The sequence below is a fragment of the Prionailurus bengalensis genome, chromosome B4 (genome assembly GCF_016509475.1).
Source record: "Prionailurus bengalensis isolate Pbe53 chromosome B4, Fcat_Pben_1.1_paternal_pri, whole genome shotgun sequence".
Taxonomy (NCBI): Eukaryota; Metazoa; Chordata; class Mammalia; order Carnivora; family Felidae; genus Prionailurus; species Prionailurus bengalensis.
Genome location: NC_057358.1, coordinates 15724602 through 15749275, shown reverse-complemented (window position 1 = coordinate 15749275; position 24674 = coordinate 15724602). Strand labels below are relative to the sequence as shown.

General features: G+C 42.2%; 1 protein-coding gene across 1 annotated transcript in view; it reads left to right on the top strand.

Moving 5' to 3' along the window:
• Window positions 1-24674, top strand: part of CUBN (cubilin) — a 276911-nt gene that overhangs the window by 127808 nt on the left and 124429 nt on the right. The window contains exons 30-31 of the mRNA XM_043564676.1: window positions 2649-2823; window positions 4247-4416. Coding sequence (XP_043420611.1) covers window positions 2649-2823; window positions 4247-4416 — 345 coding nt within the window. The remainder of the gene's footprint in view (window positions 1-2648; window positions 2824-4246; window positions 4417-24674) is intronic.

Sequence of the window (24674 nt, the reverse complement as noted above, 5' to 3'; positions counted from 1 at the left end):
CACGTTAGCTATAGGTTTCAGAATGTTACCCCTGGTAGGTATGTGGCCTTGAGGCTGCTGATTTTCTTGACCCACTCTTCTCAGCCTGCACACTATCCCCTCCTGTTCTGAGCACAGCCAAGTAGGACCTCTCTGTCAGTAGGTATTGGGGCTTACCTGGGTTTCACCAGATTTTTACCAAGAGCCAGTATTTTTTCTCCTAAAAACTCATTGTGCAGAAAGTGGCCAGTTGCATTAAAGCAACAGCCGTTTGGTTACTCATAACCCTGGAATGCTGACTTGATTGTAACAATAAATGGAGCTAACAGTGCAGAAAGCGATGTTCAAAACAGATTAAAACCATAGGCTTTGAAATGTTCTATATCCTGAGCATTTGCTAAAAACACGTTTCTTAATCTCTGATCATCAGACCCGGTTTTTTTCCCCCCGAAGTTTAGTCATATGCTGTAGTCGAATGAACCACACCCTGAAATTCTTTCCATCTTTTTCCTCTTTTGAAGAGTCACGCGTTAAGTCTCGGTTTTATTTGTGGAAGCCAAAAGTACCGTTCTATTGTTTGGGTCATGGAAACACTCTGGGCTGATTTTATTTCAGTCTCTGAGAAAGAAGCCTGAACCTGCATAAAGCAGAAAAGGAAATCCACTCCTTGGGGCAATAAATCAGGACAATTGCTTGGTGTGGTCAGTTTATTCCCTCTGGTCTCTCTGCCATGGTCCGTTGTGAGCCCAGCCCTGTTAGAGTGGAAGCAAAGAATGTCGAAAGCGGCAGTGTTGATTCTTCTGGAGGCTTCTGGGCCCCACCGACTCATCCCCGTTATGTTTGTGATCTTAAGGGGACCCTGGGCAGGGAAAACAAAGAATATTTTGCCGACGTGCAAGTTTTCTTTGTCAGAACTAAAGCCTTGTGCTCAGTGTTCTCTCCAAATGTGTGCTGTTTATTGAGCATGGCTGATTAGCAGCACAGGCTGTCAGTTTCATGCTCTGAGGACTGTGTTCTGGGCGGGGGGGGATGGGGAGTGAGGGGGGGGGCAGGCAGATCCCACAAACAGCAAAGGACGGGGTAAACCAGAAGCAATCTGTTTCTGCCATTTGCATATGTGTACGTGTAAAGGGCCACACAGGGCTCCTCCTAAAGTCCTGCTTTTGATGGGACTTAGGGGGCCACACAAACATAGCTCCTCCTATGAAAATAAGCTTGAAGCCATCCGCCTGCTTCATTCCTTTGCAATTAAAGCCCTTGTGCTCAGCCCTCCGTGAAACAGCAGCTTCATTCATTTTGGCCTTTCTCGCATCGCTGGGGGGAATTAATCAGACAAAGAAATCATTATAGATTCAAATCACACACTCCTCACCAAAAGTAGGCTTCTTGTTCTTGCTCTCTCCTCTCAGAGAACTCTTGAGTGATTCCCCCTATCAGTCAACAGCTGCCCTGAGGGTGGGCGAGGACCTGGGGGCCTGGGGAATCGGGGAGAGCACAGCTAGGTGGGAGGGCTGCACAGATTTCAGAGGTGTAAGGGCGCTGTGTACAAATTCACCCAGCGCCGCTTTCCCTGGTCCAGTTTTGACCCGGAGCACAGAATTATGTAGCCTATCCATGTGGGGCAGAGGGAAGGACCCAGACACCATTATGCCTGAAAACTGTCATCAAAAATAGTGTTTCTTCTACAAATTCGAGTTTGGCAGGGCCCGGAAGTGGGGGTTCAATACTGTTTGAGTCTTATCTTCCTGTCCCCTGTCCCCACCGGGAACCCATGTGTGAGGAGTCAGAGACGGGGCCTGGGCTGGGTGCCACCTGCCTGCAAGATGTGGCTGTGAGACCCCAGGGGCACTTGCTGGGAGGAATGTGTCACTGAGGCACTGGACCCTAGTCAGATAGGTGGGTGCAAACTGGAGTAGCCTAGGAGACCTGAGGGCATGTGAGATGCATCTAGAAGGAGCCATCCTGATACTGGGCAGACTCCAGGGCAATTCCCCAGAAGAAGTTGGCTGCTCTTGGTCATGTTCCCACCAGTGGGATTCTGGGAGTAGGTTCAGAGAGAATCTGGGAGAGTCCCTTCTTGAGGAAATCATAGAACACGCTGATAGAGGTTATATGTTCCACTCTCTCTGAAGAAGCAAAATATTACTTTAAATGCCTAATCTTATACACTATTCAGGGTGCAAAGGAGAAGATCCTACAAAATGTAACTGGGAGATCAGCAGGGTTCAGAGAATTGACTTTCACAAACAACATGGCTTTATGCTCAGACTATTCGTATGCGCCTAGAAGAGTTAGACAGCCACACTTGATACTGTTTTATCTGCAATGCCTCTGCCAAAGAAAGCAGGAAATCCTGTGAAGATGTGGAAAGAGAAAGAGAGGAGATAGGGAAGATTCTGGAAGAGTCTGTTTAGTTCAGCTCTACAATTCTGACTGAGAAAATAAGCAGGCATTTTATGGGTGGTTGAACTTGTGTGTTCCTAGGGCTGAGGGAGTGCCTTTGAAGATCCAGCTCAAGTTTAAAGTTCATCCCCACCCAAGGAGACTGAGATTTCACTCTCTAATGAAAATAGAATCCAAGAAATGGTGGTAAACGGAGCCAGGGGAAGGGTTATCCTTGCTTAAATTTCTCTCTTAATTTCAGTCCTTTTTTCTGCATCCCATCTTAGGTCTATGGAGGCCCTGATTTCCACTCGCCCAGAATAGCCCAGTTATGTGCCCAAAGGTCATCTGAGAGTCCCTTGCAGGTCTCCAGCACTGGAAATGAGCTAGCCATCCGCTTTAAGACCGACAGCTCTATAAATGGGAGAGGCTTCAATGCCACATGGCAGGCAGTCCCTGGAGGTGAGTAAACCAAGAAGGTATCTCAAGACACTTAAGCGGAACCCTTATAAATTTTATGAAATGATTAGACAGTGGTGCAAAGGCCAACATAGGGACAGCTTCATGACTCCTCAAATGGCACACACTGCATTGGCATTTACTCTTCCCTGAAAACTCTGATAGAATTTACTTCCAGAGTCACCTCATATGTGAAAACCAGTCCTTGCAAGTATGCAAGTCCATGGTGAAAACAGAAGTGGGGCAATTGGGTAGACTCACTTACCCTCCAAGGGACTCGGGCCCATTCACCAACCTCAAATTTGGGCATCAGCAAAGTGGTAAATTACTTCATGTCATAGTGTAGATCTTTGGATGCTTGGCAGGTGCCCAGACTGTAAAAGTTAAGTTTGTGAATTGCAAGGAATTACCGTGTGTTATATAGTGATTTTCTGCCCAGGGTCTTAGGCCGTGTAAAAACATTTACTGTTGCATATTTTTTAAATAAAAAATTAATACACAAAATATTTAAGCAGATGTTAACTGCTATCACTGCTAAGAATAGCCGTGTTTATTGGACGATTACTATGTGCCAGGCATCTAATCTAACTGTTCTACAAGGACGACCTCTTTTCATCCTCACGACCACCTTATGAGGGAAATGTATTTACTAATGAGGAAGTTGAAACTTAGTGAAGTTTGTGATTTGTCCAAAGTCACATAGGTAGAAAATACTAAAGCAGAGATGTGACCCCAGGCTAACTTGTGGCCCCACTTTGGGAACCCTAAGGTGATACAGTAAATTATATTAGACCTTTCCTAAAGTTAATGATGCATGAATTTAGTGAGGGTTATATATATGATTATATACACATAGTGTTTAGATTATCCAATTATTGTCAATTGTTAGAAAATACTCGCATTTTTCCATTATAGGTTTGTATTATCATAAACCCAAGAAATGATAAGTCACAGAGATAGATGTTGATAGGTATTTACTTGATAATATAATAAGAATAAAAAGACTGAATAACTATACCAGGTCCAGAATATTAAATTTTAAAAAGCAGATATTAAATTATTAAAAACATCTCCTACTAAATTATCAAAATTCTTAGGAGATGTGCTATTCTTACAATATATTATATTTTTAGAGAACAAAGAAGAAGCATTTTATGGCTTTATTTGCACTTATGTTTAAGTATTTTAGAAATTATTTTTGGCACCAGTGTTTAAGTTATTTGAAGTATTTTCTTAGTCATCCTTCATTTTGTTGGGATGAATGAATTAATGGTGGATATTCAGTTCTGCACGCTGATTATATCATCAACTACATAAAACTGGTGGTCAAACAAAGCATCATATTGTTCTATGCTACCAGGTAATTGGGCAAAGCTTTATCCATCAGGGATTCCTCTCATTTTTGAACTGGGTTTCCTACTTACAGGTTGTGGCGGCATTTTCCAGGCTCCCAATGGAGAGATTCATTCTCCAAATTACCCCAGTCCTTATAGGAGTAACACCGACTGCTCCTGGATCATTCGGGTGGAAAGAAATCACCGTGTTCTCTTGAACTTCACTGACTTTGACCTTGAACCTCAGGACTCTTGTATTATGGTAGGTGACACAAATTTCAAGCATTGTCTCTAGTCAAGCCTGGGCCCAAACATTACAATATGAGCATATTTAGTAGATACATTAGTTATGGATGTTTTCAGTGTCAGATCATAGGAAACCCAACTACTGGCAACTTAAAATATAAGGATGTTTATGTTTTTATCTAAATACAAATCAGGAGGTAGATGATCTCACGGTTTGTTTAGCAACTCAGGTTCTGTTCTACCATCCTTCGTGTGTTGATTTGTCATCTTGTGTTTGTTTCCTATGGTCAAAAAATGGCTGCAGTAGCTCTGAACATCTTGTCTGAGTATAGATGCAGAAAAAGGGAGAAGGGATAATTCTATTTGTTTCTATTTTGTATTTTTTTAATCAAGGAAGAAAATTTTCACACAAGTCCGCTTAACTTACATACATCATTGGCCAGAATTGGCTGCAAGAGAGATTAGGGAATTTATAGTAGAATGAATTTATCATAACTACTTTAAATCAATTATTATTAAGCCTCCGGGGGTTTTCACAGGGTTCTACTTTTTTGAGCTCAGGATATCTCGATCTGCTACTTGAACAAATCAGTGTCCCCTAGGACAGAATAGATTTGGGGATGGGGGTGGAGGAAAGAGAGATGGGTATTAATTGGTCAGATGACCAAAGTTTCTATCACTACTTTCAGCTTTAATGCATTCTCACCTGAAATTAAGGGTGTATCCTTGATGTAGGAGTGAATGAGAATGTATTTTGAGATTTTCTTTTTGTTTTTAAATTGATTTTTTTGGTTACCTGTTTTTTTAAACAAAAGATTTTCCATATTTCATTTGTATTTAGAGACATTTCACTCAAATATAAACCAGATTCTCTTGGCTGATGGAACTTTATATTTTAGTTTCCTGACAGTTTCTTACACAAACTCCAATTGGCCTGCTTTCAGATTTAACTCAAGAAAACTCAAAAGTTGTTTCACATTTTTCAAAGTAGTGCAGTCATGGTATGATTTCAGATACTGTTTTACAAGATTAAAAAGTAATCTCCTTAAAAGATCAGTTGACTCATGACTGTTTTAGTCTTCTAAATGAGTCTTCAGGATCTAAGTTGTCAAAGCATTGTACAGACATACAGGATAGAACATCTACTTTCCATAAAGGTAACTCAGACCAACTCTCCTGAAAAAGACAATTTAAAATTTGTAAGCTGATATTTAAAAAACATCTTCCTAAATGCAGCAAAGAACTGACAAGGTAATTTGAAGTTTTTGAGTTAATATCTGAGAGAGATGTGAGCCTAGTATTTCACACAGCTTTTGTCTATAGGGCATTTGCTGATTCAGAAGGGGTTGGCAGCACCTCTGTGAGCCTCTCAGGGTAAAGAGGATCAGAGTTTGAGGCCAGAGCCGGAACAGGGTGGAAGTCCTGGTAAACCATATCCTAGGTAAAACAAAATTAAAACAGCTTTCACAGACACTGTATTCCAGCTTTAAGTCACCTGAGTGGCCCCAAAATCTGAGGGGGACCCTAGCTGAGAGAGGACCCTGGATTGTTAATACATCCTTGTACATCTGGCAAAAGCAATTTAGAATCTTCTTCAAAGGGGGATAAAATCATGCTAGATTTCATTTCTATTCATAATTTTTCATATGCAATAGCCGGCACACTATCAAAGATATTCATGTACATGAGGAGGGGATATAACATAAATGAGATGCAATATGAGTAACAGACAATGGAAACAAACATACTAATATCACATATTGGTAAACAGTTATGATTGGTAAACAAGCTCATGGAGATAAAAGTCAAACTTCAAACTCTCAGCAAGGAACTGCAAACTATAAAAGGTGACACTGCAAATATGGAAGAGAACCAACTAAAATTTTCCGAACTGGATAAAATAGAATAGCTGAAATTTAGATCTCAATGGAAGTGGGGTTTTTTTTCTTTTGTTTTGTTTTTTGTTTGTGTGGGTGTGTGCGTTTTGTCTTTTAGGCAGATTAGATAGAGATGAAGAGAAAAATAGTGAACTGGAAAATAAGTCAAAGGAATCTAGGGAAAAATCACAATAAGCAAAGGGATGGAAAATATAGAAGAGAGGTTAAGACACATACAGTATGCTTATAAAAGATATAATATACATTTAATTGTCACCCCAGAAGGAAAAGTGAGAGATATAATGGAACAGAAGCAATATTTGAAATGCTAATGATTAAGACTTTTCTAAAACTGATGAAAGATGTCACATTTACAAAAACAAGAATCCCAAGGAACCCAAACAACTAAGCAAGTATAAATAGAGAAATAAATAGAAAGACATGCTAATCTAAAAAAAACTAAAGATAAAAGGAAAATGTTACAATCAGCCAGGGGAGTGGGTAGGGGGACAAATTGCTTTTAGGAAGTGGCAGACTAAATTCTGACTCTTCAACAGTGATAATTAGAAGGAGAAGAGTCAGGGGTGCCTGGGTGTCTCAGTTAGTTAAGCGTCCAACCCTTGATTTCAGCTCCGGTGGTGATCTCATGGTTCATGAGATTGAGTCCCACATCGGGCCCTGCACTGACAGCATGGTGCCTTCTTAGGATTCTCTCTGCCCTTCTCTCTTTGCCTCCCCCCTACTCATGTGCTCGCACCCTCTCTCTCTCCCTAAACATAAATAAATAAACTTGAAAACAGAAAAGAAGGAGAAAAGACAATGGAATGTTATCTTTAGTCTAAAGAAAGAAAATAACTACCAATCAGGAACTTTGTACTCTCCTAAAATAGTCTTTAAGAATGAAGGTTAAATGAAGCATTGAAACCAAAAAGGGATCTTCAGGAGAAGTTCAAATGGGCTGGAAACAAGTTGTTTACCTCATTGATTTGCTTGCGGTGGGCAATTCTCCACCATTTGCTTCCTTTCCCAAATGGCTTAGTGCCAGGTACAGTATCTTCTCTTCTCTTTGGTAAAGTCCACAACCCATAGAATTTAACTTACGAAAGAGTGTAAACAAAGCCTAGGTCAAAGGCACGCCCAGCATGGCTACATTTTCCCCCCACTACGGTCATGAATAGAGTTTTCCACCTATATGAGATATAAATACATAGACGGGGTTTTCTCTTAACCACTGCCATATCTCAGCCTGCAGCTGGGCTTGACTTAACAAACTGTAGTAGAAGGCAACAGATAGAAGGAAGTAAAACCTCAAATATGAACTGGTCATAGGCATGGAGACAGGAAAATAAACCCAAAAACAGGTGGCTGGGAGGAGTTCAGTCTGGCAGATAAGGTAACATACGAAATGTAGTAGTCCAAACAAGTTGTCAAAATGAGGGAATCCTGTGTGAAGGAGTTGGGGTATCCCTGCCAGTGGGCAGATAGAGCATTTGGAAACAGATGCAAGTCAACCGGAGCAAGACTTACACGTAAAAAGTGAACCACGTCAATAGCATGGTGCCATGGTTAAGAAATCTAACCCTGTGGTGGGGTGGACCTAGAGCTGAGTCTGAATTTTGCCCTTCCCGAGCTGTGTTACCCTGGAGTAACCCAGTCACGTACAGATGCAGTTTCTTTAACTGTGACATGGGGATAGTAAGTACCTGTGTCAGATTTGTTGTTGGGCTATTTGAGATCATGTTAAGTGACCTGCTATGCATATAGAAAGTTATTGATTCATGCCAGCCCTGATCATAATGATGCTGATGGTGAGTGCCCACAGAGAGGCATGTGCAATGAACGCTGGAAGAGGGGACAGCAGGGAATACTAGAAGGAACAGTGAGCTTAAGGGCCAGTGCTTCCCTTCTGGGCCTCAAGGACCTCAGTGAAACAAGAACGCGGTTAGGCATCTTTCTCCTAGCACAGCACCTGACATCTCCTATACCTTGGACTCACTGACTATAGTAATAATCACGAGAAAACAGAAGAGGGGATTCATTTGGATCTGGAAGCCAGGGAAGGTTTCACTTTGGAAACGACGTTTGAGTGGCAGAATTTCACCAGTGGAAATGTGGTGGTGAGACCAGGAGAAGAGGTTTTGGAAAAAGAATAGGGGAAATTGTTCACAGAGGCGTGAATATACACAGATGTGTGGGAATAGGAAAGATGTTGTCCTGGAGTATAGCTATGTGTGGGAGCACACAGAGACCAAGAGTCTGTAGAAGACATCGTGAGTGGCCTCAGGACTGGACAAACTCTTTTACACTCTCTGAATCTGAAATGATCCTATAGATAGTATGAGTTGATGAAAGTTTTCTGTAAAACAGAGGAATCATAAACTCAACACTGTGTCTTATAATGATAGTGGGCAGCTGTGTGAAGACTAGGTTGGCAGAGGAAGAGAAAGGTGGCAACAAGGCTATTTGGGAAGCTATGGAAAACTCAGGGGTGGTGGCCTTGGGCATGGAGAAAAAGAGACGTATTGGAGAACTCATGGTGGTCATATAGTCACTGAAATTTATAGGCTAATGACATGGTGGAGGGTGAGGTGGGTGTTAGAGATGAAGAAGTGAGGACTATTCACTTGAAGAACGAGTGAGTGATGACGCTCGGAAGTAAGTGAGTAAAGGGGTAGACGTCGTGAGTGTGATTCGGAAACTTTTCAGTTTAGAGGTCTATACTATGTCCCTTACAGAGTTTGACATAAGAATTTAGTGCTCAGGATGGGATCTGAGCTGGATGTGTAGGTATGATTAATTTCTGTAGATCTGGGTAGCTGTTAAGCCACAAAAGTAGGTGTGATCACTTACAGTAGTATTTTCTAAAGAGAAAAGGGCCAAATAAACTCATTGGGAAACACCACCATTTATGGGGCAAATGGAGAAACAGAGGAAAAGAAGACGGAGAAAGAGCACTCAGAGGCAGGTGGAGAACCAGAGAGAGCGGTAGTGTAGAAATGTGGGGCGAAGCCAATTTTAAGAGTGGGTGATCGAAGGTATCAAATCCAGCAGAGGTCAAGTAGGAAGAGGATTGGAGCAAAGCTACTGAATTCAGTCTTTGATGACCTTGTAAGGAGCAGGATGGGTGTGCATAGTAGTAGAAGACTCTAGATCACAACAGGTTACAAGGGGCAGGAACTTCTTAGCTTTTTCCTAAAGTGATGGCAGTGAATGATATAAGGGGATGAAAGGTTATATAACCTACAGGTAAGGCGAGACCAATGGAAAGTGGAGAAGCTTGACCATGTGAAAAAGGCAAGGCACTGGTGGAAGAGGAGCAGCTCAATATAAGAGACAAAGGGAATAATCGATGCAGTCATGTTCAAGGTGGCGATCTGAAGAAGAGACAAAGGGATCCTATAAATTTCATATTTTCAGAATGCGAAATTAAAACACGCGACTGATGCTAAGCCATATAATTTTTATTTGCAAATTTATTCACGCTGAAAATTACAGAAATCACACATAAGTTATTTTTTGTTTGTACCATTTATGAATTACCTTTACAAAAAAGATAAAGTAACGTGGAGAAGGACTATTCTGGTAGAGTGGGGTAGAGATCTGCTGTGTGTGGTTGCCAAGTGGACCCAGTTATGGGATAGGAGGCCTGCAGAGCTTGGAACCAGGAGGGCAGTATCCTGGTGAGGCTGGAAGCTTGGCTTCAAGTTACGGTTAGTTGTCCAGGGGGCTCATGAACGCAAGCATTGAGGCACCAACCATCTATCCTTTACAGCTAGGTGGACACTGGGTGTGAAACGTACCCAGCAGTCCAGTATCTTACATAATATCTCTGCAGCTTAAGTTCACACAAAGCCCATCATTCATTCTGGAGAATTCAGATTAATTTCTTGGTCCCGGTGCTGAGACAGAGTCATTAGCAAAGAGAAAAATATTCAGCTGCCAATGATGCTGCCAGGTAATGTTTGTGTTTGTGGGATTTTTAATAGAGCCCAAGTGTATTATTAAATACCAAGGTAAATTATGGTTGGATGGGACCAGCCATCGTGTTTTTTAAAACTCCTATAACAGTTTGGATTGTCAGAAGTAGAAATATAAATTTTAACAGACATTATGGCTAATAGTTGCAAACGCATAGATACATAGAATGTTAAGGTTGCAGGGGGAGAGATTAGAGATAATTTACTGCCATATCCCAATTTTTTGTGTGTGGTATTCTTATTTTAAAAATAAGAAAAGTGAAGTCTGGATGGTCATGATCAAGACCTGGTAGATGTTAATAGCAGGGCCGGCACGAAAACATAAGCAAGCCTAAAGTAAGAGGTAGTATTCTGGTAAAATAGAAAAATTACAGGCTACACACAAGGAACCAAATTGCAGACTCGCGGGCAGCTGAGAAATCGGGGGAGAAAAAATAAAACTATTTGCATTCTCTTTTGGATGAACCCAGAGCTCATTTGTCAATATGAGGAAAAGTGTTAGGATTCCAGATACGAGGAGGAAGGTGTCTTTGCTTTGGAGGCAGATGGCCTGGGCTCCATCCACCCGTTCAATCTTCGGTGTCAACCATGCGCCCAACCCTGCTGGGCACTGGTGTCCAGGCATGGCTCCACCACTCCCTCTTTTCATGACCGGGGGATCTGAGTTTGCCCATTTACAAAATCGAGTGCCTGGGAGACCCACACAGAAACAGGATCCAGTTAGGAGTTGTGTCTGTGGGTGGGAAGAAGAGCACAGGGTGGACATGAAAAAACAGATCCTGAGGGTCCAGTGACGTCAGTGTGGGTTCGCTCTAGAGGTCACAGTCAGATTCGCACAGACTGGCTAAGCTTCGGGTTCTGCCCTGGGGAGCAAGATCTGGCATTGGGAAGAGGTCATCTCCACACTCCACTTGCTGAGCAAAAGAGAGCTCTTCCTGTGGCAGGCCCTGGTCCCCAGCAGTCCTAAAAGGAGGTGGAGTGAGCCCACGGGGAACCCCAAGCCATCCCTCTGGCTTTGTGGAACTGAAGGCAAAATTTAACGAGTAGAAGAAACGAATGAAAATCTTAAAATGGAACAGTAATACACAGCCTCTATCCTCTTTCCTATGACCAACCAATAGCAGTGGTCTTTGTATCCCAAAGGCAGCAGTCTGTTTGGTACACAAATTGCTAATAGATGCAGGGCTGAATAAATGAATGCATGAATTTTGTGGTCCCTATTCCTGCAATTGTCAGTACTTCAGTGGAAAATTGCAGATGACACATTTGGGGATGTGTTGTGCTGAGTTCACTCCCTGGCACAATTATTGATATACGATCTCACTAGTTTGAGCCACATGAGAACTTAGATAATATCGCAGAGGCCCGTTTTCTAGAATTTCATGCTGCTCTGATGAAAAAAGAGAGAGAAACGGAATTTTCTGACTTCTATTGAAGTGGTGGGCATCGTGGGGAGCTAATCGGAAAGCTCCACTGGCACTCGGGTTTCAGCTAATTTGGTAATATGTTTGCACTTTCCGCTCTGTCCCCTTTGAGTGGCTAGTGTAATTAACCCCAGGCTCTCCTGAATGACACATTGTGAGTATTTCTTGCTAAGGCAGCAGTGGGACCCACTGGTTGGGCATGACTCTGTATGGTCAGCACGCAAATGGCTCCATTATGTTGCCTTTCATGAAGGCTGAGTATTAAAGTGACCTCCAACTGACAGTTAATTGCTTAATTAGAGTCTCTCTTCCGAGCCTTAAAACCACGTGGCTCTGCAAGCTCTTATCGATCTCTGAGAAATGCTGGTGGTAGCTCAGTGCGAGAGAGGGAGAGGTCGGTCCTGCAGCCCCAGCGGGGCCCTGGAGACTCCCGCCTCTGGTTTCAGCATCCTCTTTGCTCAGCACAATGGAATGTCTGCCTTGGGAGAATCAGTCAGAAACAGATAAAAGCAAGCGGAGCACAGTCCAGATCCAGCCTCTCTGCTTTGGAGAAAATATACATTAGGGCGAACCGAGCCTAGTACAAAAAAAAAGGGCACATGATGAGTAACTGTTTTCTTTTGGAAGCTTTTTGCCCCCATCCAGGAGAAAGAAAACAAAGCGTGTGATTTGAAGAAAACCAGATCCCCTCCCCCCACCCAAAGCCACAATGTCTGGTCTGCTCATTGTGCAGGTTGTTTCACTGTAAGACCCTGGGTGGAACAGGGCAGACACAGGACGCAGAATCCGTATTTTGCTTGATTTATTTATTTAGTTTTAGATGCTACCCATGATGTGTTTCCTTTTAAAACATTGATCTGTTCCAAAACAGACCCGGGAATAATAGAACTCAGTGCTTCAAAGAGAAGATGGAAGCGATTCTTTAAATATTTATTGTTTTACAAATAAATCCATGACAAGAATCCGCCTCTCCCTGCCTCCCTGTCTTCCCTTTCTCCCTCACTTTTCCCCACAGGAAGTTTCATTTCTGTTTCTAGCTGATACTTGAGGACTATCTCTGACGGATTTCTTGAAAATGTTTTATTCTGTGACTTGCCTTTGATAACCTGGCCTTCCAGTGCCAAATTAGTCACCAAGAACGGTGCCAACAATTCACATCCCCAAAGCAAAGACTAACTGAACGGAAGCCACAGTTCTCAATCTGTGGGCACAGGCTTTGTTTTGTTCGGTTTGCATTTCAGCTCAGAATCTCGCTAAATGCTTGTTTATTTGTGAAAACAAAATGAGCTTCTTGGATTTCTTTGCCTATCGACATTTCCGGGGATCTTTGAGTCCCTGCTTGCAACGATGACAAATCGCTCGAGGTTAGAATCTGTAAAAATTGAGGACTGAGTGCAATAATGTAGAATGAAGGAATAGGGGTGATGAAGTCCTGATGTGTGAGATGTGCCACCGTGAATGTCACCTGGTATTTAACCTCAGAGACACCTGGCTGGCAAACACCGCTGCCTGAGGAACCCCATGCTTCCTCCCCCTATCCCCCCACCCCCACCAAAGGCTGCTATGATGAGTAATATTTTCATTTCCTTCCTCACATACACTTATGACTTTAACAACTTGGATATTTTCCTAAGGGATTCCCCTCCCTATCACTGAATATTTCCTCTATCTCGGAGCAGTTCCCATTCCAAAATGGGAATTCTGTTAGCAGCTACACCACCATGTGCAGCACGTGGAAATCTTTCAGGGACTCCCATCCTCCAAATTGACTTTTTCCTGCAATGCAAACCGTCTCTTCTGAACCCCAGATATCTTATCCTTTCACCCTGATAATCTTTAGGGCGATCCAGAGCAGTAGACACGTGTTGCAAGGAGTCAAAAATGAAGTCAAAGATAAAGGCTGGGTTGAAAACCAAAGTAAGCTGGGACCCAGGTGAGGGAAGAGGCCATTCTAGACCAGACAGGTTATGGCTTTTTAGACCAGAGAAAGATGAGAAGGGGATTTAGATCTGAACCTAAGAATAAAACTGAGGGGCGCCTGAGTGGCTCAGTCAGTCAAGCGTGGGTTAAGTGCTCAGGTCATGATCTCCCGGTTCTTGGGTTCGAGCCCCATATTGGGCACTGTGCCTGGAGCCTGCTTTGGATTCTGTGTCTCCCTCTCTTTCTGCCCCCCCCCCCCCGCTCGTGCTCGCGCTCTCTCTCTCCGTCTCTCTCTGTCTCTGTTCTCTCTCAAAAATAACCAAACATTAAAAAAAAAAGAATAAAACTGAGTTTAGGAATCAGGGATAGAAATCTTAGGGTTATGTATTGGCCCTGGACACTGTGCCCTTTGTTACACAATGTGCTGTATAAGCCATGCTGGGAATCCCATGCATGTTCAGTGGGATGGAATCCATGACAGGTGCCAACTGTTCTGAAATCCATGGGGGCCCCAAATTCTAAAATGCCACTGTAGGAATGCTTTATTGCAGGTCTAAATAAACGAGACACTTCCATTCTATTTCCTGAGCTCCCATGATTATCTTTCTTGGAGGTCATGGATAAAACTTGATTTTATCTTTTCATTTGGTTTCATGATAATTGATTAGATGTCCAACGGACGGGATTCATTACTGGCCTATACTACTCAGTATGTGGCTGTGAGCAAGTTCTGTTTTCTGAGCCTCAACTTTACCAAATGTAAAGTAGAATTGTAAGAAAAATTGAATTTTTTAAAAGGTAAAGCATTTAGCATAGTGTCTGGTATAGATAAGTGTTAATTGTTACTCCCAATTTTCCTGCTATTGCTTGTTACTACTGAAACCATGTTAAAGGTCTTATCTTTTCAAAAATTGTGGGGGCGCCTGGGTGGCGCAGTCGGTTAAGCGTCCGACTTCAGCCAGGTCACGATCTCGCGGTCCGGGAGTTCGAGCCCCACGTCAGGCTCTGGGCTGGTGGCTCAGAGCCTGGAGCCTGCTTCCGATTCTGTGTCTCCCTCTCTCTCTGCCCCTCCCCCGTTCGTGCTCTGTCTCTCTCTGTCCCAAAAATAAATAAACGTTAAAAAAAAAAAAAAAATTGTGAACCGTAGGTACCCAGAACTGGATCCATAATCCATAGTTCATTGCTGACTACCATCATTAGTTATAAAGGCCAGTCTTATCTTAAAATATTTTTTTAAATCTTAAAACATACAATTTGTTTTCGCACATTCTTCACCATATCATCTCAGCGAATTTTATTACTTCATAAATGTGTTATTTTAATACCTTCCAGAAGATTCACAAATGAGTTCAGAAAAAAAAAAGTAGTGGTGCAGAAAATGACAATAAAAACATATTCATATACATTTATATCTATTCATATACATTCATGATTTGTTTTCAGGGAAAGCTCAACTCTGGAGCTCAGACCAAACGCTGTCATACTTTGCGGATTATAAAACACACCGTGTGTTTTTGCTTTTGAATTAAAATAGTTTCCTCGTCCTCCAGTTTGTAATAGTTTTAGCCCATGCATATTTAGTTGGTTTATTTCCTCCTCGAGCAAGATGAAACTTAGTAAAACAAGAAAATTAGAGGTACAGTAGAAATATTTTCTCACTTCCCCTCTCCAACTCGATCTGAGGGAATAGATTCCAGTTTCTGGAGATGAAAATACAACCATTACTGAGGAAGCTACTGTTCGTTTTTCCCCCTGGGTCATATGCTTCGGGTTGTGCGTGCTGACTATTCCAGTGATGTGATCATGAGTCATTCCATCAGCCAGAATTTGGATCAGTGGGGAGGGGGCTTGGGGCTCAGGGCTGTGCACTGCATCCGAGTCAGACACCTGTTCTTTCCCTCAAAGCGAAGCATCAGTAATTACTTGTCTTTATTTAGTGCAGTATTTTATATCATTGGGGTATTCAGCTTTCTTATTGAATCAGATTTTACATTTTATGAAGAGTGCCCCACAGTGGCAGTTGTTTGGAGCCTGAGTTAAAGGGGACACATATTTAGGCAGGGAAAAGTTCAGGCGCCATGACCAAGGGGAGAGGTGACGAGGTCCGACACCCAGAGGAGCCCCTGCGGGAAAGTGGTGGCATGGGTCCAGGAGATACATCGGAGAGAGAATTGGCAAAACACATAGATCCATTGGATTCAGGAAATATGGGAGGGGTTTGAAAATGTTCACCAAGTGCCTAACCTGCTGTGGGCATTTATGGAGGCAAGAAATGAGAGTGAAGGAGAAATTAGGGGAGGAAAGATGACTTCAGTTTGAGACATCGATGCTCAAGGTTTGTGGGGCCACACGATCAGTGGTGTCTGGAATGCAGTTGGATAGATAAGCCTGGAGCTCGGAGAGAGGTCTGCACCACAGTTGGAGATATTAACCAACCAGCAAATGCCTTGGAGATCTTAAAACAGAACCCATATCTGTTTAACTACATTCTTGTCGGGCTGCAAAGACCAGATTAAGTGGCATTAATAGCCATCTGCCTTAGATACTGCGGCACTGTCATATGAGTAACATATTGTCTTGTCTTTGTATGGAGTTCTTTCCTTACATGTCTGACTGGCTGCACACTTAAACATTTTAATTTTTTTTTTTAACGTTTATTTATTTTTGGGACAGAGAGAGACAGAGCATGAACGGGGGAGGGGCAGAGAGAGAGGGAGACACAGAATCGGAAACAGGCTCCAGGCTCTGAGCCATCAGCCTAGAGCCCGACGCGGGGCTCGAACTCACGGACCGCGTGATCGTGACCTGGCTGAAGTCGGACGCTTAACCGACTGCGCCACCCAGGCGCCCCTTAAACATTTTAAATATATACAGTATTTAAAAGTTTTACGTGCTCCTCATGTTGAATTTCTAAAATACAGGAAAGAAGAACAAAAGAAATTAATGGCATCCATAATTTTGCAATGTAAGGACAAACCCTGAAACATTTTAGCTTATTTCCTACACTTACATACCTATCCATACACACACATGCACGCTTACACACACGTACACATAGATAGTTAAGCTAATACCACACATCATTTTGTATCCTACATTTCCCACTTAACACTTAATACATTTCTCCTCAAAAGTAGTATCCTTGGCTATTTAATCAATTATATAGACAAACTAGAATTTCTTTAACCGCTAGCTTATTATTGACCATTTTGATTACTTCTTTATTATCATAGTGCTATGAAGACCATATTTATATGTGAATCTGACTCGACATTCCCTATTATTTTCTTTATCTAAATGCTCTTTTCTTTAGTGAACACTCTATTATGAAATATTTTAAGTATATAAAAAAGTATAGACTATATAATACATGTGAAGTGTATAAAGAACAAAGTCATCTCACTGTCCAGACTTGCCAAATTGTAATATTTTCCCATACTTGCTTCAAGTTCTTTTTTTTTCCCCAAAAATAAAGGAATTACTAAAGAGACAGTGAAGTCCCATGTGTCACCCGCACTGACACTATTCCCTATTCTCATCACAGAGGAAACTGCTTATCAGAATTTGGGTTTACAGCGCCCATGGCTATTTTTATACTTTTTCATTTTTTTTGTAGTTTTCATATACAGCATATATTATTTTGCAAGTTTTAAAACCTTAAGCAAGGAATACCGCAAATACAATACCCTTCTATTTGCTCTGTTCACTCAACATTCTGTTTTTAACGTTTGTCTACTCTGTAATGCATTTAGATCTAATGCATTCTTTTTTCTTTAATTTTTTTTAACGTTTATTTATTTTTGAGACAGAGAGACAGAGCACGAGCGGGGGAGGGACAGAGAGAGAGGGAGACACAGAATTGGAAGCAGGCTCCAGGCTCTGAGCCATCAGCCCAGAGCCCGACATGGGGCTCGAACTCACGGACCACGAGATTGTGACCTGAGTTGAAGTCGGACGCTTAACCGACTGAGCCACCCACGCGCCCTTAATGCATTCTTTTTGCCATCGTACAATACTCCATTTCATGAGTATACCACGAGTTGCATGCCCATTCCACTGTGAATGCATGTGCAAATTGCTTCCAATATTCAGCTGTTGCAACTCTTATAGCAATGGACGTTCTTGGACATATTTCTGAATGCAATCATGCAAGAGTTTCCCTAGGTTAGACATATTGATGTGGAAGTGCTAGCTTTTACATTTACTCTGCATTGCCAAATCCTACTGGAAATATACGCATGAGGATTCCCATAATGAATGGGAGAAACTTACCTTCACATTCATACTATATTCTTTCCATGACACTTCCAATACATTGTCTGACTTGATCTTTACAATGATGAGACAGAGGGAGAGATTCTCCACCCCCATTTGTGAGATGATGGAACGATAACCAGCGGCTTCTGAAGTGCCTTGGCAAGAAAACAAATACCCTCGGTGGACCCAGGACTCAAGTGTTGGGACCTAAGAACAGAATGCTTCCAGGTGTTCTGACCATAAGGTCCCTGGGTTTCCCGGGTGTTTTTAATCGAAGGTCAGTGTGCTTGCCCCTGGGCTTTAGTTGATCTGATGGAAAATGTCAGACAGGCTGGAGCCTGTGCATAGCCAGTCAGCAAAGGCCATGCAACAGAAGGGATATGAACAGTGTGGTTTGAACTAACCATGGATATGGACATCCATTGAGGCTCCACTTGTGGAGTATTTATGAAGCTGTGTTGTGGAGCTGGGAAGGTTTTGTAGGGAAGGTGTTTGGGGAGGAACCCATATTTGAAATCATTGCCTTTCCTCAAAGAGGTCAGGTACTTTGTTATCTCCAAGTCAGCTGGTACATTAATGCATCCTATCACAAATTCCCGAACAGTTTGTGATAGCCGTATTTTCCAAAGAACTAAGGAAGAAACAAAGAAAACAGGATAACTGGATTCACTGAGTACTTCTCCTGTGCCAGGCAGCACATATTACCTCATGGCTCCTTCCTCCATCCCTAGAGGAGCCAACTGTTAAAAGAGAAGTGAAGGTGTCAACACTTAGTCCTCTGTTTCTCCCCTTTGCACACACAGCTCCGTCCACTCAGTTAGTGTCTGTCCATAATTATGTCCAAACAACTCATTAGACCTCCAGGGACCTCCATGCCACTAAGTTCATGAGTAATGTTTGCTCCCTCAGTGGTGTTCAGTGGTTGATCACTCCGGATGAGGAAAAGGAGACTCAGGGGTGTAGGAAACTCATTATTCTCCCATGATATTTTCAGGGATTTCTATGTAGAGAAATGAGGAGAGAGGAAAAGTGAAGAGAGAAGGAAGGAGGTCAACCAGATGGCTATTTCTTGCCGCGGTTCACATTTTAAGCCCACTGTCTCTTGCTTCTTGTGGCCATTCCCTTTCTCCGTCCCCCTTGTTAAGAGAATATTGGAATTTACACTTTGTTTTTAATTTCTCCAAAATACCACGATCTTGAGGTTCCTTTGTGTAGTAGACTTTGACTAACTATTTGGAGCACTGGCAGGTGTTTACTGCAAATAGCAGCAGAGCAGTCGAGTTCAAAAGTGATCCTTAAGACTCCATTATTCATTTCTCTCTCGGTCCCTCATTTCACACCTCCTGCATTAGTTATCGATTGCTGCATAACAAATACCCCAAACCCCAATGCCTTAAAACAACAACATTGAACGTTTCTGTGAACCAAGAATGAGGGTGCCGGGTACCTGGCCCTTTCCTAGCTGGCTCACATAGTCGGCAGCAGGATTCAGTTCCCCGCAGAAAACGGGCTGGAGGCCTCCCTCGTCTCCTCTCCAGGAGGGCCTCTCTGCAGGGTATCTCATAGCACAGCGGCTAGACTCATCAAAGCAGGCAGTGCAGAGTGCAAGAGAAAGAGCTGACGAGATGGAACAGTCCCTCTTTTGTAACCTAGTCATGGAAGTGACATCCCATCACCGTGGCTCTCATCTCTTCCTTGGAAGAAGTAAGTCATTAGGTGCAGCCCGCACTCCTGGGCAGGGTGGGGGTGGGGTGACTACACGGGGACATGAATCACTGGGAGCCAGGTCAGAATTGCCCCCACTGCCCCGCTCCCTGCCACCCCGCCCCAACAGTCCCAGCTGGTAATATCCATGGGTTATGCTCCAGCCTCATCCGTGTTGCTGGACAAACCCCTTCTCTCAGACCTCTTTTTGGTTTTGCTGCAATAGCTTCCTACTTTTGTTCGTTTCATACAGAGCAATTTATCCTTCTCTTTGTCTCCCTTTACAAATAGAGGCTTATATCTCTCAAGTACGTACTGTGTGCCAGGAAGTGTTGTGAGGGCTTTGTATCTTTGTACTCATTTAATTCTGGTGAACAGTCCGAGCTTTACACTTGTGTCATTACACTTATTTCTATCATCAGTAAGTGTATGGGACGGCAGAAGCTCCCTCTCTTTTCTCAAACTACCAGTGCTTAGCACCCTGACCCAGGCCTCTATAAATGTCATCACAAAGGACTGTTAGTCTTGTACCTGAATGGCTCCCCACCCCAATGTCACTTTATGCTGGAGCCGACACGTGTTAACTCTGAAAAAAAAAAAAAAAGGTTTCTCAGATCTCCTTAAGATATTAAAGCATCAAGTATTAAAATGTTTGTGCAAGTACACAAATGTTTGGCTCAGTTCAAACTTCTGGTTAGAGCTTCGAGTGCGGAGGGTTCCCAAGAGCGCCATAATGTCATGTGTCCTGAATACTCTGGGCTCTAGGGACAGGCCTGATGTCCTCTGCCCACCTTCTGCCTTCCGTGTTCTCTCGCAGTGCTGGCAAAAGATTGGCACTGCCTGTAAGAAGGGCACTGGGCAGTTGTGTGTGTGGCATAAGCCATGTCCTGTGATTAGACCCTCCTCCATTGCCCATTGGGGCCAAAATGTAAAAAGCCTGCCCAGAAAGCAGCCCCAATTGACCTCTTTCCCACTGTGAATAGCCTCTTTTACTCACTGTCATGCCTGCTATGCATTTATACATTCCAATCCATGAGAGGGAGGACAGCTATTTCCTAACTCTGGACTTTCCCTCATTCTTAGTCCTCTGTTCTTAGAGGCCATATACTCTTACCTATGTAATTCATGCACTCATCCATACATCAAATATTTACTGTCTGTTATGTGCCCAAGTCTACTCTCTTAGTCTCCTATTTTCATGTGATAAGTATAAGTTTAGGCATTTTGAATGTGTGTGTTTGTATCCGGAAATTTGACAAAACTCTGGGTACTTTGTGAGGGGACCGATTAACTTCTTGTAGAAATTAGGTCATCCCTCAACCAGATATGCCTTTGTTTTTAGAGTCCCAGTAGTTGGAGCTTTCAGGGGTATGGCTACTTTTTCCTTTGTGGATTCAACTTCAAAATTTTACTAATGTCATCTAGAAATGAGTTAATGGAAATATACCGGTTTTGCAGGGGGCGGGGGGGCGGGTGGTATATTTCTCTGACTTTTACCACTTGAGCAACAGATCAGAAAACCAATTCTCAGGCCTAGCAAACTCTTGGCAGCAGACTTAAATAAGAATTATATATCTGTAAGTTATGTGACTGTTATGTGTGTCTCCAATAGTAATATAATTTGCTAGGTCTGCCTTGGGAACTAAATGGAAGTAAGGGGAAATGCATATTGATAATTTCCATGACTTTAGAATTTTAAATAAATGGGATCAAGGTTTCTCATATTTTCTTCCTTGCAGTTTTTTTCTTATAATTTTATAAATTAAAAGTTAAATTGATTTGGGGATGCCTGGGCGGCTCAGTCGGTTAAGCATCTGACTCTTAATTTCGGTTCAAGCCACGATCTCATGGTTGTCAGGTCAAGTGCCACGTCAGACTCTGCGCTGAGCATGGAGCCCCGATTAAGATTCTCCCTCCCTCTCTCTCTGCCCCTCTCCCACACTCTCCCTTTCTCTCTCCCTCTCAAAAAAAAAAAAGTTAAATTTCTTTGGTATTACAAGAGTTAGGAACCATCTAAAATAAAAGAATTGCTATTCTAAACTATTTAAAAAATCAGTTGTTTCCTTGTTAATCTGAGGTCTTGCACTTTCATAAAGCAACAACTGGATATATATATCTTAATAACTATCGCCAGCATTTTAAAGAGAAGTGACAAGATATAATATAGAATTTGGAGACAGGGGACGTAAGTTCCTGACTCTACTCGCTGTGTGTATGAACTCGGATTAGTCACTAACTTACACTGGATGAGGCAATACTTTAATAGCTAGCACACTAAGTCTCATTTTCTTCATGCAAACAAAAAAATCACATGGTGTTGAGGACTAGATTAGGATGTTTCTGATGGTCCTTATAAAATTACAACGTGCTAATCAAATGTAGTGTTTCAGTGGTATATAATTTTGATTCAGGGACATCTGGAAACCTTCTACCTCAGATCCACTTCCTGAAAAGCAATGCTCCAGCCGTATGAACTGCAACCAAGGCCCTTTGATTCCAGGCTCTCTGGGGGAGGGAGGTCTGAGAAACACATAGACATCCTGGAAGATGTGCCCATTCAAAGGATCCCCTGGGAAGTGGCTCATTCTTATGACTTTCTGAACCATTTAGCCCTAAATTTCTACCTTACTTTTTTGCCTTAAGAGGATTGCAGCCATTTAGAAAAGAAGGAACAATACCTACTTACTCACTAGACCTCTGAGTTTGGGGAGAGATAAAGGAGACTAAAAGAGTCTTGCCTTTGTGAGTGTATGGACTTGTAAAAATCCTCTTAGTGTATGTGTTGTTTTTGTTGGTGGTATTTTTTTGGTGGGGGAGTCTGTATACCTCACAGAACCCCAGTGTTCTGCTGAAGTATAAGAAATGCTGTGCTAAACAAACACATCACCCCAAAAGAAGCAAATAGTCTCGTGTGGATAGTCTTGACCAAGAGTCAATTGGCATATTCTCTAGACTCCCAAGGCGTTCTAGGAAGGTATTCTTTAAAGCAAGACAGTATTAACATTACTGAACTCTAAGGATGTTATAGCTGTATCACCTTCGGAAAGTATAAAGCCAAGTATACCAAAAATAAAGTCTTGGATTAAAACAATGCTGGTAACATTTGAGAGTAGGTTGAAGTATAAATGTAGTAACGAGGTTTTGTAATCTTGATTTATACACTGTTTTTTTTAAAGTTTTTATTTATTTTTGAGTAAAATAAATTTTTACTCAAGGAAAGAGAGCGTGAGTGGGGAAAAGGAGAGAGAGAGAGGGAGACACAGAATCCGAAGCCGGCTCCAGGTTCCGAGCTGTCAGCACAGAGCCCAATGTGGGGCTCAAACCCATAAACCATGAGATCACGACCTGAGCCAAAGTTGAATGCTTAACCAACTGAGCCACGCAGGCGCCCCTTGATTTATACATTGTTTTGACTATTATTGATGGTGTTCAACATGTTCAATAGAAGCAGTCATACTAGATTGAAAACTATAATTTGACTTGGTTAAGAAAATGTAACTGAGTTTGTAATCAATCTTTAAATGTTAAATAGAGGCCGGGGCGCCTGGGTGGTTCAGTATGATGAGCGGCCGACTTTGGCTCAGGTCATGATCTCACAGTTTGTGAGTTCGAGCCCCGCATTGGGCTCTGTGCTGACATCTCAGAGCCTGGCGCCTGCTTCTGATTCTATGTCTCCCTCTCTTTCTGCCCCTCCCCCACTCATGCTCTGTCTCCCTCTGTCTCAGAAATAAATAAACATTAAAAAAAATGTTTGTAAAAAATGTTAAATAAAAATCAGTTTTAAGGTTTTATTTATTGGACCTGTGGATTTAAAATACGGACATTAAATAAAGCAATGAAAAAGAAAAAAGAAGGAAATGGTGTTCTAGAACCACATTTATTTAAGTTCAGTACTGTAAAAGTTTTAGCCCCTCAGTAGAGAGTTAAACATCTTATTGATGTTTGATTCATGTGCTTATGATGAACTAAACTGAGAATTGCCTCCCACTCATACTTATGTGCTAGAGAGAACAGTTATTATAATCCTCACTAGATATTTTAAAATAATTTGTGTGAACTTCCTTTGTGTCCAATCCCCGAATTTTCTATTTTTTTTTCCCCAAGTGTTTCTTATGAAATATAAATGACAGTTTATCTTGGGTGAAACAGCCGTATCCTAACTTCATGTTTTAATCCCACTCTGGTAGTTGACAGTTGATCCTATCCTGCTTAATTGGTATCTTGCATTAGACAATATGAGAGTTTCAATTCTGAATTTTAGAATCTAGTTGTCTGGTTTAACGTGAGCTGCTCCCTCTTAGGAATTGGGGAAGTCGGCCACACAATTTTGTCTCTGTGTAGCAATTGTCTTCTTAAAAATGGAGGACAATTGGGGAAAAGGAAATGGATAGTGTGCGTGAAGGTCTGAACCAGTTGCTGGCAGAGGGTGAGCACTAAATGAATGGTTGCCATTCTTGTTATCATCCAAAGAAAAGGAATTCACTTCCCCCATTTATACATAACTGTGTTAAAAACTGCACACCAGACACACCGAGTTCCAAGGAAATTAACCAAGTTTCAATTTCACAAACCCATACAGTGATTTGGGTACATGTAATGTCAACTCTATTCCATCAGTACGTCTGGAGGGTCAGCTAAGTCCCAACATAGCCCTGGGCAGACATAGAACCTAGTACCTTTTTTTTTTTATTAACTAGATAATTTTCTGAGTTAGGCTCACTCACTATATCATTTGAAAGAACTCTGCCAATATTCTTCCTTCTTGACCACTATCCTATGGAAAGCAAAAAGTTATGGCAAAGGGTTGGGTTTCTGAAAACAAATGGTTACTCCTCCTTCTTCCTCACCTATTTGTTCCTATCTTGATTCTTGCCTCAAACATTTCAGTACATGTTGTGGGCATGGCACTTGATGTGATGTGCTGAGGTCAGGGGAGGAGGGAGGGCTGTGAAAGTAAAATATCCAGGGATGTAATTGTGGGCTCTGACAGAGGAACTCCCACTGGAATCCATATAAGTTCCGTAGACATAACCAATGATTCAGACCCTCCCATGGGCTATTTGACGAGACAATGACATAAAACACTAGATCCGGTGAATGTATTGCTTTCCACCA